Source organism: Drosophila subobscura, chromosome O, assembly GCF_008121235.1.
Source record: "Drosophila subobscura isolate 14011-0131.10 chromosome O, UCBerk_Dsub_1.0, whole genome shotgun sequence".
In the NCBI taxonomy this organism is placed as follows: Eukaryota; Metazoa; Arthropoda; class Insecta; order Diptera; family Drosophilidae; genus Drosophila; species Drosophila subobscura.
The window spans coordinates 17,792,742-17,805,305 of NC_048533.1; the positions used below are offsets into that span (position 1 = coordinate 17,792,742).

The following is a 12,564-nucleotide window of genomic DNA, read 5'->3' on the forward strand; positions in this document are numbered from 1 at the left end:
CTCAAATTTATTCACAGATTTTGTATGTACATATGTAAGAGGAAATATAAAGATGTTAACATCGTTAACATCATTCATCGTTAACATCATAAGAGGTTTTATCTTTACTACTTTCTACAATACACGAGGCAATGTTGTTTGTTTTAAATATTGTGTGATTTTGATATGAACTTTACTAAATTTAGTGGTAGCCTCTTACAGAATACGTTGCTCCAACATCTCCGCTTTTTACTTACTCAGACTTCCTGCAAAAATATCCATAAAAATAAATGTAGATCGCGACATATTAATCCCTCTGCAATACTTATGGCCATAGAAGAATACTCCAGACACAAATACTAAGGTTCCATTAGTTCTCTTTCTCCCGTTTGCTTAGATTTTTACCGTCTACATATGAATGTATGTAAATATGTAAAATAAATATTTAGAAAAAAAAAAATGCAGACTGTCAGTTATAATTATAACTATAGCTTAACTTATTTAATTTCCTGTAACTTGTATGAAAAATGAACAATAAAGTTGAAAGCGTATTTCTGCCAACCCATTGATGGCTTAAAGTCGGAAAAGGTCTGCTCGGTATCGGATTAGGTGTGGTAGTGGCGCCCGCGTTTGTTTCTGCGCAGCGCTAGGCATCAGTCGGACTGGCGGCACAGTCAATGCAATGCAATGGGGTCCGCGGTGCAGTTCACTGCCTCACTTCTCCTCAGCAGACAAGCGAACAGAACGTTGGGGAAGAACTGACTCTGATCGTGCGTATGAGGTTTTTATGTATTTAAGATCTTCCCAAAGATTACCTTTTATAGTCGTTCGATTTGCACAACTGTTTCTAACCTAATTCGGCTTTTTATGAATTTGTCAACGGTATAGAGACACAGACATAGGTATACACAAAAGTGCGATACTTCGAATGTGTTAAAGACATTTTAGTTCATTTGTTTTAAGAGAGAATTTGTGAATAACAAAGCTCTATGGCTGTGGGTTATGCATCAATTTCAGACACATACATATACGATAATAATGAGTTCAAGCAAAGTGTATCTGGTGTCAGGCATAATAGAATATCTCAACTGGTTGTTCGAAGGAAGGTATTTGCCTTGGAAATCAGTAGTTTGTTTCAGCCGTGAAGCGATTGTATCAATGTTAAATGTTAATGTTAAAAGAAACTCTTTGTTGGGTATGCAATGTGTCGGTTTATTCAAGCTGTATCCTGGGACAAGGGTATCTGAAGTTTAGAAGGAGATAAATATCTCTCGCTTAACCTCTCCTGTTGTTTCTCCTGGCTGCGCGCCTCCTGGCTGCCCTCCTCCTCCTTGCCCTCTGGCGACGACGACGACGTGCAGCAATCCTCCTCCTCCTCCGGGCGGCGGCGGCAGCGCTGTTGGTGCTGCTGCTGCTGGTGGTGGCGCTGCTGCTGCTGCTCTCTGTGGTAGCGGTCGCGGTGCCACCGGTAGCTGCGGTGGTCTCAGCACCTCCGGCAGTGGCAGCAGTTGTGGCGCCCCCAGGAGCGACAGTTGTGGCAACTGGGGTAGCCACAGTGGTTGTGCCGCCAGCAGCTGCTTCTGCCACGCACTCGGCATCGGTGGGACTGGTGGAACAGTCAGTGCACCCAGCTACTGTGGGGTCCGCGGTACAGGTGACTGCCTCACTGCTCCTCAGCAGACAGGCCAACAGGACGATGGCCCAGGCGAAGATGGTTGTCTTGATCCTCATTGTACCAAGTCAATTGTACGATTGATGTCTATGCCACAAGATGGAATACCTTTTATAGTGATTCGAATTGAAACTAGATCGCATATCCAAAGATTATTGGTAAATATGCTCAGCTGCTTCTACCGAATTTTACTTTTATCGATTATTTGCGAAGAATTCACCAAATATTGGCAGATCAAAACATGTGTACAAGTTTTTAGAAGTACTTTTATTAAATGAATATTGTCCAAAGAGAATCGCCTCTATTTCACACTACACATTAAGAGAGCTTTTCTGGATATGCTTCTGCGAAAAAGCTGCTTTATGGGCCAGATGTTCAACTCAAACAACCTTCTCGTGCGATGAGGGACGATGATTTGTATTTGGTACTTAAAAAACTAATAACAATGCTGCAAAAGCTCTGACAGTCAATGACAATCTTTATGGTAACTTGTTTTCTAGAGGATCAGGTTGGTTAGCCAAGAGTTTTAGAAAATAGAACGATTCAAATGGGGTCCAAGCTTCGACTTCTCCAATAAAAAGATAAAGAGATAGGCGAGAAAGTACTTTGTTTATTGAAAAAACTACGAGAGAGAATAGAGTAACGACTAGCGAATTAGTTCATCAATAACATTATCCCCTTCGCACTGAATGTTGATGTTATCGTTCACGTCGGGCCATGGCTGGAACACGATATGGACAGTGCACTCCTTCTTTTCCGATCCGACCTCCAATTCCACTTTGTACGTACAGATAAATTCATTAAAATTTTGGCTCGTCACCTGCGTAACATTCACAGCTCTAAAATAGGCAAATAAAATACAATAGTTTTAGAGCTCCACTAGGGCTCCTCCATCTCAATTAACTTACTTGTAGTTAGGACCTGTGGTCAGTTTGGCCAGACTCTCGTCTAAAACTCTTATGGCCATCCTCCTCGATTCTCCAATCAATAGCCGAGGAGCCCCGGGAAGATATCTTCCATCACCAGCACCCCTGGGTACATCAGCACAGCTCACGACCATCAGGCACAACAGACAGAAGAATTGGATGCAGTTCATGTTAGATGAGAAAAGCTCACAGTGTGGGTTGAGCCCAAAGTGATGAAATAGTACCACTAATCGCCCTTTATATAGCACTTATGGCAGGTGGACTCCCTTATCAGAATATAAATAATCTTAGATTTTTCTGAGGAAATTGTGATACTGAGTAGGAACTGTTTCATTATAATTATAGTTTAACCTCTGGCTTATAGGTCATCGTAGGTCACCCTTATCGGGTGATTTCAGAGAATATGAAAACTGGATCAACCAAGTGGTGTATCCAGACTCCTGTGATAACAAGTTTATTTTAATACAGATTTTTAAAATTTGCTTAAACTCACTTGCTGACTGATTATGGGAGAAGACTGGAATGGGGTTCAAAAGGTTCTCGCGCGTTTGTTTATGTTTTGTTAAATCGTTTGATAAGATTCACAAATATAAATTGCATTTTTCTAGAGAATACTTCAGAGTTAACACAGAGGTCGTTTGCCGTTCTTGGAATTCCTTCTTTGTTGAAAGCAATAAATATTCTGATTAAAAATGAATAGGACTAACAATTTTAACTCGGCAAATAGTAGTTTCTTTTTGATTTTGTTTTATACTTATTAAACACTTAAATAAGGCCAACAAAAGTATATATGTATCTTTGCATATATTTTCTTATTGATAAGAAAATTGTATTGGCTATAAAAAGGGATATGGTCGGGACTGTTCAATCAGTTTTCTCGCATACTTTGAGCTTTTCCCATTTAAAATGAACGGAATCATATTTTTGAGCCTGGCCATGTGCTGTGCTGCTTTGGCTTCGCCCGAGCCCGCTGTCGGGTCCCCAAAGACATTGACCGGTGATGCCAGGCAGGTGGCCATTGCGCTGTTAGAGACAACTCTAGCCCAATTGGACACTGGAGATGGTCCCAGTTACAAGTCAGATAGAGCCAGATACTGGAAAGATTTATATAGCTAATAAAATGTTTTATTTTTCTATATTAAGGTCCATTTCCGTGGGATTAGTGACGCGACAGATTGTGTCTGGGGATCTCTTTACCTACAATGATGTGGAACTGGACACCGGAACGAAAAAGAAGACTTGCACTATCAAGGTCTGGACCCAACCGTGGGTTGAGGAGAACAGCACAAACGTCGAGATCCATTGCCAATTCGGGGATGGCAATGGATTTTTTTAAATAGAAACTATTTGATTTGGGACTCTACTCGTGCTTTCTGTGGGTTCTGATATTTTATTAATGTTCAGAAAATTGTCGCTATCGACTATATAGTTGGCGCCAAGCGAACATTTGGTGTTGTTGCTGCCGATGGTCCACGACAGTTGCACTCCCGCATCCAAATCGTTCCCAGTACGCATTAAGGGCAACGTTCACGGCTGTGTGCAGAACGAAGTCAACGTTGCTGTAGCCAAGGACAAAGTGATTGGTGGTTAATTTGGCCGCCAGACCGCTGGATCCCAGCACGGCAGAGGCGTTGATCAAGGGACCAATCAGATTAATACTGATATCAGATGGTAAAGTGGCGCTGGAACCATCTACTGTTGAATAAGTGTCAACTAGAGTGGGAACCACTGGAAGATTGGCAGCATTGCCTATGGAGACCATGGCACAATATACCAAAACGATCCAACTCGACATGGTTACGGCTCTCATGGGGACTTCTTATAAAGACCAAGACTTGATCTGATCAAAAATATGATAGATGCATTGCCTTTATAGTCGTATCATTCTGTATCTTTCACTGAAGCTTCCCAAAATGTTTGGGGCACTTTTTCTTTGACACTAAACAGCCCAGACCTACTTGTCCGTGTTTATCATTAGAGTTGAATTTACTCTTGATTTTGAAATGATTCAGCGTAGTACGAGAATTACAATGGAAGTTGTAAAGAACTGGAAGTTGTCCCATCCTTGTCAACGGATGCGATGCAAATGGGAAAATAAATAGCTTTGATAACTCGATGTTCAAACTGTTTTTGTATGCAATGTGGAACTTTATTGAACGTTCACCAAAAATCAAAAATCGGAAAGTATGCCCAAAGATCACTGGTATTGTCGCCGGCGTTTCCTCCATATAGCGGCCCTTTTTCTAGCGGCCCTCCTTCTAATGGCCCTCCATTTGGCAGCCCTCCTTTTGGCCGCTGCCTTCTTTTTGGCTGCATTTCTGCTGGTGTTGCTACTGGACGCTGCGGAGGAGTCGACACTGCTACTGGAGCTGCTACTTGATGCTGCTGGAGCGGAGACACTTGCTGAGGTTTTCGTTGTAGACGATGGGCTCGGGATGGCGGCTGAAGTGGTGCTACTGGAACTGATGGCGGTTGAAGAGGTGGAACTAGAGCTTGTCCCAGTTGAACTGGTAGAGCTGGAAGAAGTCCCGGTTGCAGCACTGACCAGGGTGGCTATGCCACAAATAGCCAAAAGGGTCCAACTGCACAGCGTTAGTGCTCTCATGTTGGCCATCTGATCTGAACAATAATTCCCACTGCCAGAGGCGACACTTTTATAGCCCCGAAACAAGCTGTTTGCACTGGATTTTCGCTAATTAGGCACAGAATTTGGGCAGCTTGTGTTTTGTTTCCAAACATACATGTGTATGAACATAATCGAATAAATATGAATGCAATTTCGCTGTGGTCTTATTTGCAATGAAATTTGTGTAGACCGAATGCAAATAAATTGAGTGTTTATGGGCTGTGTTTATTTCTAGAGTTAAATATACTCGTCGCACTCGTGCGAGTATCGCTTGTAGCTTGAAGCGAGTTACAGAAACCCATTTGAATGGTGTACGAAAATTGAAAGGGAATTTACAGCTTTGCGTGAGAGTTTTTTTTTTGCCATGCCATGAACATATTTGTTTAGTATTCGAATTGCTTTTTGAATAATTATCATGACGTCACATCTTACTCTGAAGCGGAGCGAGAACAATGGACCGACCTAATGAATAATATGTGGGGAGCTTCATATTTTTAAAGCTTTGCCTGCTTCAACCTGCTGACCAGCTGCGTTTAGTCGTTGCTGATCAGCGAACGGATTAGCCATGGAATTGTGGAGCTGCCTGCTGCTCTGCCTGGGGATTGCATTGATGTCTGATCTGGTGGTAAGTAGATTACATTTTATAATCAGATTAGTTTAAAGACTTTCATATTATTTAAACCCATGACAGATGTCACTATGCGTTCCGCCAATGGACCACTGCATTGAAGATGTAAGTACAGTGGACCACAACTATTTCTTGTTCACTTAAATCTACCTTAAGTCCCCCACAGATGGAGCTGGCTGATGCCAAAGAACGCTTCGATTATGTCCTTGCCAAATATGAGGAGCTGGAAATGAAAATTCCCGGCGAACCAGTTGGGTGAGACACCAATTTGCACGATTTTCGCATTCCGATTCGCTAATTGCGGCTTTTCCCCTGCGTTCAGGTTGCACGGCAAAGTGGTAACGCGCGGAGAAATCGAGGAGCATCACATTGTGTTCCGGTATATGGACAATACTCCACATGACATCATCCAGACCTGTGCGTTTGTGGTCACCAATGCGCCCGGTCAGTGCGAGACCATTGGGACGTTCTGTTCGGCCTTTCTGCCCCGCCTGCCGCGTCCGCTGCTGGCGCGCAAGTCTCTGAATGTCTGCGAGGATGGCGTACATATAGTGGAGCACGAACCGGAACCGGAAGAGGAGGCCGATCCCGAGGAGGAGGATGACCAGCAGAACGATGAAGGGGAGACTGAGGCAGCCACATCGACAGAGGCCACCAAAGTGAATGAGTTTCTATGATTTCAATAATCGACAATTTCTATCATGCTCTCCCACACTATCGTTTTCCAAGCATCTAAAAAGTATTCTACGATTACTCCTATTCAGTCCTAGCATTTCTCTTTGGCTGTTCGTTGTCATGGCTTTGCCAAGATTCAGTTAGAGCTCCGCTCCGTACCGACAGCAGCAACAACTATGCGGCTTTATAGTTCGTCATCCGAACCAGGCTCCTTAAATGGCGCCTGCGCCTTAACGGAGGAACTGTACAGTGGTACCTTAACTGTTGGGAAATATGTGTCTAATTTGTATCTTAAATTAAAAGAAAATTGTTTCAAAGTGTGCAATTTATTCAAACAATGTTGACTTTTATAATATTATGAAACAAACCAATGACAACGTATTTTTGAAGCCATTTCTCCACTCACCATCAACAAGAACCAAATCAATTTTGAAGCACTGTAAGCCGCTCTGAAATGCGGGAGAGGAGCCATGGAAAAGCGTTCTCCAGCAGAAGAAAGAGAGAAAAAGCAGAAAGCTTGCACCAAATAACAGTAAACAAAGCCGCATGTCAGCTGCTGCTGCTGCTGCTTTCGCTGCTGCTAACTAAGCGCCAACCAAGGCAGCAGCGTTTCAGTTGTTGTCGGTCGCCAAAGCGAACTGGAGCAGCGAAAAAGAAGCGCTGAAAGCAGCAGCAGCAGAAGCAGCCGCCAAAGCGCGTTCAAAGCTCCACAATACGCGCTGCAGACAGACAGACAGATAGCGACTGAGAGAGAGGAGAGAAAGAGAGAAAGAAAGGTAGGGTGAGAGCGCGCCTGCCAGCTTTTTGGCGACAGTGTCCCGCACAGAATTATTCTCTCAGTGCTAAAGTTGTCGTCGCGCTGTGCAAAGCTCGAAGCTCGTGGGTTGTGTTGCGTCGGAAATCGGGCCAGTTACACAGCGCCCGCTCACCGCCCACCGCACACCGCCCTCGTCCCGTGCCACGCCACGCAACGCTACGCCTCTCGCCTCCCGCCTGACAAGACGGTGCTTGCGTGCGTGCGTGCGCGTGTTGTCGCCGGTTGTAAAACCCAAAGGAACCCAAAGAAACACAGCCAGTGAAAAAAGTGAATCAAACTGTTTTTGCATAATACTCATACTCAAACCAATCAAAATCCAAATCGAACTGAGAAATCCATCCCAAAATCTGAGCCGCCTAATCAATGTGAGAATCAAATCGTATCAGATGCAAATGGAAAAACTAAATATTCCAACTGGCGCGTAAATAGAATTGCGAGTTTAGTATATTCTTGGTACATAATATTATATTAACGTAGTTGTTGTGTTGTCAAGTGCAGTGCAAAGTAATTTGCCTCCGTTGTCGCCACTAATACGAGTTCCTGCCTCCACCAGCCGCCGGCCCGCCCGCACTGACAGTCAGTGCCCTCCTGCCACCACCGGCTGTAGCGCCAGCCAGCGATTGTTGATAACACAGCCCACCAAAGCAACAACGAAACGCGACAAAAACACAGAACTCGGAAAAACAACAAGAGAAGAAACACAGTCAGAGTGAATGTGAATGCATTTGAACTCAGCGTAAAAGCTCAATGTGAGTGCAAGTGTGAGTGCGAGGTGAGTATTCATGTAAATACGGGTGTGTGTGGGTTTTAGGGGGCATAAGCATGAGTGTGTCTGAGTGTTGTGCCTCTGGGCTCTCAGCTGAGTGCTGGGTAAACAATTCAACCAAAAACCAAACACAAATACCCATGCACAGACAACACACAACAAAGAACACAACACACACACACACACAGATTCACCCACAGACACACAAATTAGTATCTCGAATGCAAAGCAAAGCGCGGACCGGACCCAAATCCCCACCCAAATGTGCGAATTATAAAATATTTTACCCTTGAATGTCATACGAATACGAATACGAGTGTTACTCGCGGGTAGGGAGGGTGAAGTGTAGCGATAGCAGTATTAGCATTCGCGGGGCAGCGGGGAACCTCACTTTTTAGCAACTTTTTGTTGTTGTTGCCTACCTCTGGGGAACACACACAGTACAATATAGCAACAGCATCCCATCCCCTTCAACAACAAGTAAAAAATATCCCCTAAACTTTTCTGTGACGTGCAATAGCTAACGCAAATTACTTGGAGTGCTGCCGCCTGCTTTCACGCATTTTCCCGCTTTTCACGCGCGCAATTTTCCTTGGATTGCCCTTTTTCTTGGAGTCCCGCCAGACGGCCTGCCAAAGTGTCTGTGAAATCCATTAGGTTTCTGTTTTTCTTTCTCCTGTTTTGTCAGCATTGACTTTGTCAACGGTTCATTCGCATCCAGGGGAGAATGGAACCCACCTACATCCCGCCTACACTTAACCCAAACGACCACTGTCAGAGCAAGTCTTTTACTTCATTTTAATGGCATCACTTCTGCCACTCACCCGTAGATCCCATCCCATCTCATCGCACAACGTCTTTCCCTTTGAGGATTTTACAAAAAATGTTGTCAAATTTATTGACCTATTTGTGTTATTGTTGCTCTCTCGCCATTGTATTATCTGGCTTTATCATTCTGTTGTTTTTTTGGGTATTCTTATACTTCTTCACAAGCGAATGAGATTGTGCTGCTGTGTTTGAGGATTGAAAAAAGCAATTCGGTAAAGTAGTTTGGGTAGAACCTAAAGGGCAGTAAATACAACTTTTGACAAGTTTTGATAACTCCAATTAGGTTAATTATCGAGTTTGTATAATAATATGGGATCATTGCTCTTTGCACAACTTGTGTGACTTCAAATTTAAGGTCTACTACGAATATTATGAACTTAATTTACAACTCGATTGTAGTATGAGTAGATTACGGATTAAAGACAGTCTCATCCTCTACTCCAGCCCTATTCAAAGTCATACTTTAGCTAATAAAGAAGCAAATTCTCTTTAACCGAAAAACTGTATTAGCTAAGTGAACAAGGATTTGAATGGTAGAAGGAGCTGGAGCCTTCAGCCGCCTAAAAGCTTTTAAAGTGCGCCCCACCGTACCTGTCTGTAGCCGCACACCCAACCAACCAACCAACCAACCAACATTTCGGATCTCGTGGGAATCCCCTCGTTTGTATTTTTTTTTGTAATGCGGGGAAGGTTAAGGTCGCACGGATTTATATGGGATATGGAGTCCCGATTTCGGTAAGGCCGCCGCTTACAAATAGTCCTCGCCGCGACCGATTACCCCTCCGCCATGCGGCATGCACTTCCAGCAATGCGGCCGTTTTGTTTGCTCTCTCGCTTCACACTGTTTTCGTGGCACGTGCCCGTGCCTCTCTGGCTTTACCCTCGTCCGTGCGGCGTCTGCCACTGACTGACGTTCATTGGCTTTTGTGCCAAGATATACGAGTACGAGTACGAGTATGTATGTGTATTTGCTTTTGTTATTGTTCCTTCATTCTCGGCGTAGGCCCTACGTCCGGCGGTGTCCTCCATCCTACAGTGTCCCCCATCATTGGCCATAAAATGGTGTCTCTGCGCACATTTCGCTGTTCGCTGGCTGTCTGTGTCTTGTTCCCCGGTTTAACCTTGTCCCAATGCTCTGTCCCTCTCTCATTCTCATTCTCATTCCTTGTCTATGATTCTCTCATTGTCTTAACGAAATCCCCACAACCTTTGGCCCATTTTTACAAGTTTATTTTGTTCCACAAATTCTTGGGCATTCTTTGAATTTCATTTCGATGTTTGTTAGCATTTCCCACTCCTTCATACGTCATGCCGCCTGTCCAGCCTGTCCTGCCTTCCGTCTTTGTTCTGTCATTCCGCATGTCCTGGCTTTCCGTCTTTGTCCAACTTCATTTAATCAGCAATTCATTTATTTAAACGCCCCGTTGTCGTAGCCCTGGAGACCATTCCATTTGTGCTTATTGATTCAGTAAGAAATGCAGACATAAGAGAGGTTAAGATGGAAATTAAATTATAGATTAAACTGACACTAATTCGATCTGGTGCGTTCATAAATACATTCCCACTTTTCTGCAATAATAGATTTTAAATTTCGGACTTAAATTTATTTCCATTTTTCATTTGCAGACGATACACAAAACAAATCGAAGGCAAAAATAGAATTGGTAAGTCAAGTTACGTATATTCAGAGTAGTCATGACAAATATTTAATGGAATGAATAGAGAGAGAGAGAGAGAGGGCGTTTTGGAAGAAGATTTATTAATAGAATAGTTGTAAACTTTGGCTATCGAAAACGAATGACATGTCCAGAAAACAACCTGTGCGCCATGTCCTGGTGGCTGGTTGCGCTGCAGCTGTCGAGCTCGAGTTTAAGATACACGGGAAAACAACCGACAAGATATTGGAAGAAAGTGCCGAGTAGAAGCACGGGGAAAAGTTCATCGGTTGCCGTTTTGTGCGGCGCTTATCCGTCTTAGCCACTTTGAGTCGCGATTTCGCAAAGTTTTGGCCACGTTTACTTGGCTTTCCTCTCCCCCTGAGACTCACCATCGTCTCACCTTCTTTCGTGCGGCTTTGGGCGGAAACAACAAACGAAAAAAGGAAAAAAAGATAAAGGGGATAGCATAAAACGTGGCCCGATTCGTTTTGGCTTTCGGTTTTGGTCTGGCTTTCGTCCTAAATTTGTTTTTTGCTCGACTCCCACGGCGAAAATTATTGTCTGAGGTTGTGTCGCTTTCCCAGCAAACGCATAAATTTTCCTCTGCCACATATCCTCTTATTTCCCCTGGTTTCTCTGCCTTCCTGCTATGCCATTTCCCTATATCTCCATCTTTTTGTCACAGCTCACATGCGAGTATCCTGTTACCACTTTTCCTAGTTTTTCGTTCTTTTTTATGTTTTTATTCTATTCTATTGTGTTTGCCTTTTCCTTTTTAGGGTTTTCAACATTTTCTTTTGCTATTTTTAGACCGTACAATTTTATTTTGGTTTTTGTTTTGTGACTCCTTCTGTGGCAGCTCTGAGGTTCCGACCGAAAACCGAATTATTTACCGATTCGAAATTCAATTAAAGGCTTTTGGCTTTGCTTTGCCCTCAATGTGTATTGATTATATAATAATACACCAAAATACCTACCACAGACTGGTGTTGCCTTGTGCCTCGTGCCATGTTGCCACGTAAATAATTGTATTTGCAGGGAGGGAACACACTCGAACACTCTGCTGGCCACTCGAAACCCCTTACGTTACGAGCCGACGGCAATTAGAAATAAATTTAATAACTCACATTACGCATACGCCGCGAGTAACACTCGAAAGAGGAGGCCATACGCGTATAAATGGGTCCGAGCTCCCCATGCCTAATAGCTCAGGGAATTGTCCGATTAGGATTCAGAAATTACTAGTTACATATATTGATATTTAATTAACATTCATGAGGATTTCATGTGACAACTAAATTGTTCCCCAATACCATGTCTTTGGGTGCTGGGTACTTGTACAAATTATATCTGTCCCAACGACAAACGGGAATGTTTTCCTATAATATTTTTCAATATAAATAAAGTATTATTTTACCCCAGGATAATCAAATAGACAATGTATGTCAAATTCGTTAAAGAATATGAAAGTGAAATGGGATTAGAACAACAAATACAATTGTAAGCTGGCATGGAAAATGTGGAAATGTATACATATTTATTAGGCTTACAATTCAACAAAATAACAAAGAGAAGTGACTTTCATTTTGTACTCTTTTACGAGATGAAATATTTCTTTGATGAATCATTGCAGATCTCAGTGGTTATTCCATCCATTCCCCTGCAGGTGTGGTGTAAGCGGGAGATCAGGTTTTCAGTTATCTTAAAAACCGTAAACACATACACAGCTGTTTTCCGCCCACACACGAGTCCTGGCTTAGTCCTTTTTGGTCTCCGTTGACTCTTAGAGCGGAATGGGCATAATTAAATTATTCCACTACTCCTGCTGCTACTGGTGGTGGTGGTGGAACAGGAGTCGCGCCCATTGAGTTAATTTGCGACAAGTAGAAAAGGTGGCAATGTAGACATTTTACTTTCGAGCCAACTTTCAAGTATTTGGTTGCCCTTTAAGCCGCTGCCCAGCTGCGTCCTGCGTTGTGCGCTGAACTT

General features: G+C 43.3%; 5 protein-coding genes across 5 annotated transcripts in view; 3 read left to right on the forward strand and 2 right to left on the reverse strand.

Annotated features, from left to right (window-relative positions):
- Window positions 1-1,173: 1,173 nt before the first annotated feature.
- LOC117897202 (repressed By RIM101 protein 1-like) lies at window positions 1,174-1,757 on the reverse strand. The gene has a single exon (XM_034805905.1). The coding sequence runs from the start codon at window positions 1,708-1,710 to the stop codon at window positions 1,255-1,257; it is 456 nt and encodes a 151-aa protein (XP_034661796.1). The 5' UTR covers window positions 1,711-1,757; the 3' UTR covers window positions 1,174-1,254.
- A 540-nt stretch (window positions 1,758-2,297) lies between these two features.
- Window positions 2,298-2,747, reverse strand: LOC117899076 (cystatin-like protein). Its single transcript, XM_034808846.1, has 2 exons — window positions 2,560-2,747; window positions 2,298-2,490 (listed from the first exon to the last, which is right to left on the reverse strand). Exons 1-2 carry the CDS (start codon window positions 2,745-2,747, stop codon window positions 2,298-2,300), a joined length of 381 nt encoding a protein of 126 aa, XP_034664737.1.
- Window positions 2,748-3,434: 687 nt separating this feature from the next.
- On the forward strand, window positions 3,435-3,913 carry LOC117899077 (cystatin-like protein). The gene is made up of 2 exons (XM_034808847.1): window positions 3,435-3,653; window positions 3,721-3,913. Exons 1-2 carry the CDS (start codon window positions 3,484-3,486, stop codon window positions 3,911-3,913), a joined length of 363 nt encoding a protein of 120 aa, XP_034664738.1. The 5' UTR covers window positions 3,435-3,483.
- A 1,825-nt stretch (window positions 3,914-5,738) lies between these two features.
- LOC117896715 lies at window positions 5,739-6,823 on the forward strand. Its single transcript, XM_034805175.1, has 4 exons — window positions 5,739-5,828; window positions 5,895-5,936; window positions 5,998-6,086; window positions 6,154-6,823. Exons 1-4 carry the CDS (start codon window positions 5,769-5,771, stop codon window positions 6,506-6,508), a joined length of 546 nt encoding a protein of 181 aa, XP_034661066.1. The 5' UTR covers window positions 5,739-5,768; the 3' UTR covers window positions 6,509-6,823.
- A 451-nt stretch (window positions 6,824-7,274) lies between these two features.
- LOC117896925 (cGMP-specific 3',5'-cyclic phosphodiesterase) overlaps window positions 7,275-12,564 on the forward strand; it is a 41,579-nt gene continuing 36,289 nt past the window's right edge. The window contains exons 1-2 of the mRNA XM_034805465.1: window positions 7,275-8,095; window positions 10,544-10,581. The gene's annotated coding sequence lies outside the window, so the exon portion shown is untranslated. The remainder of the gene's footprint in view (window positions 8,096-10,543; window positions 10,582-12,564) is intronic.

Bases quoted from the DNA above. Each gene is read 5' to 3' on its own strand.
- LOC117899076 (XM_034808846.1), bottom strand. From the start codon at position 2,747: ATGAACTGCATCCAATTCTTCTGTCTGTTGTGCCTGATGGTCGTGAGC. The intron at 2,491-2,559 runs GTAAGTTAATTG...TGCCTATTTTAG, and splicing joins ACCACAGGTCCTAACTACAA to AGCTGTGAATGTTACGCAGG.
- LOC117899077 (XM_034808847.1), top strand. From the start codon at position 3,484: ATGAACGGAATCATATTTTTGAGCCTGGCCATGTGCTGTGCTGCTTTG. The intron at 3,654-3,720 runs GTCAGATAGAGC...TTCTATATTAAG, and splicing joins GGAGATGGTCCCAGTTACAA to GTCCATTTCCGTGGGATTAG.
- LOC117897202 (XM_034805905.1), bottom strand. From the start codon at position 1,710: ATGAGGATCAAGACAACCATCTTCGCCTGGGCCATCGTCCTGTTGGCC.
- LOC117896715 (XM_034805175.1), top strand. From the start codon at position 5,769: ATGGAATTGTGGAGCTGCCTGCTGCTCTGCCTGGGGATTGCATTGATG. The intron at 5,937-5,997 runs GTAAGTACAGTG...AGTCCCCCACAG, and splicing joins TGGACCACTGCATTGAAGAT to ATGGAGCTGGCTGATGCCAA. The intron at 6,087-6,153 runs GTGAGACACCAA...CCCTGCGTTCAG, and splicing joins ATTCCCGGCGAACCAGTTGG to GTTGCACGGCAAAGTGGTAA.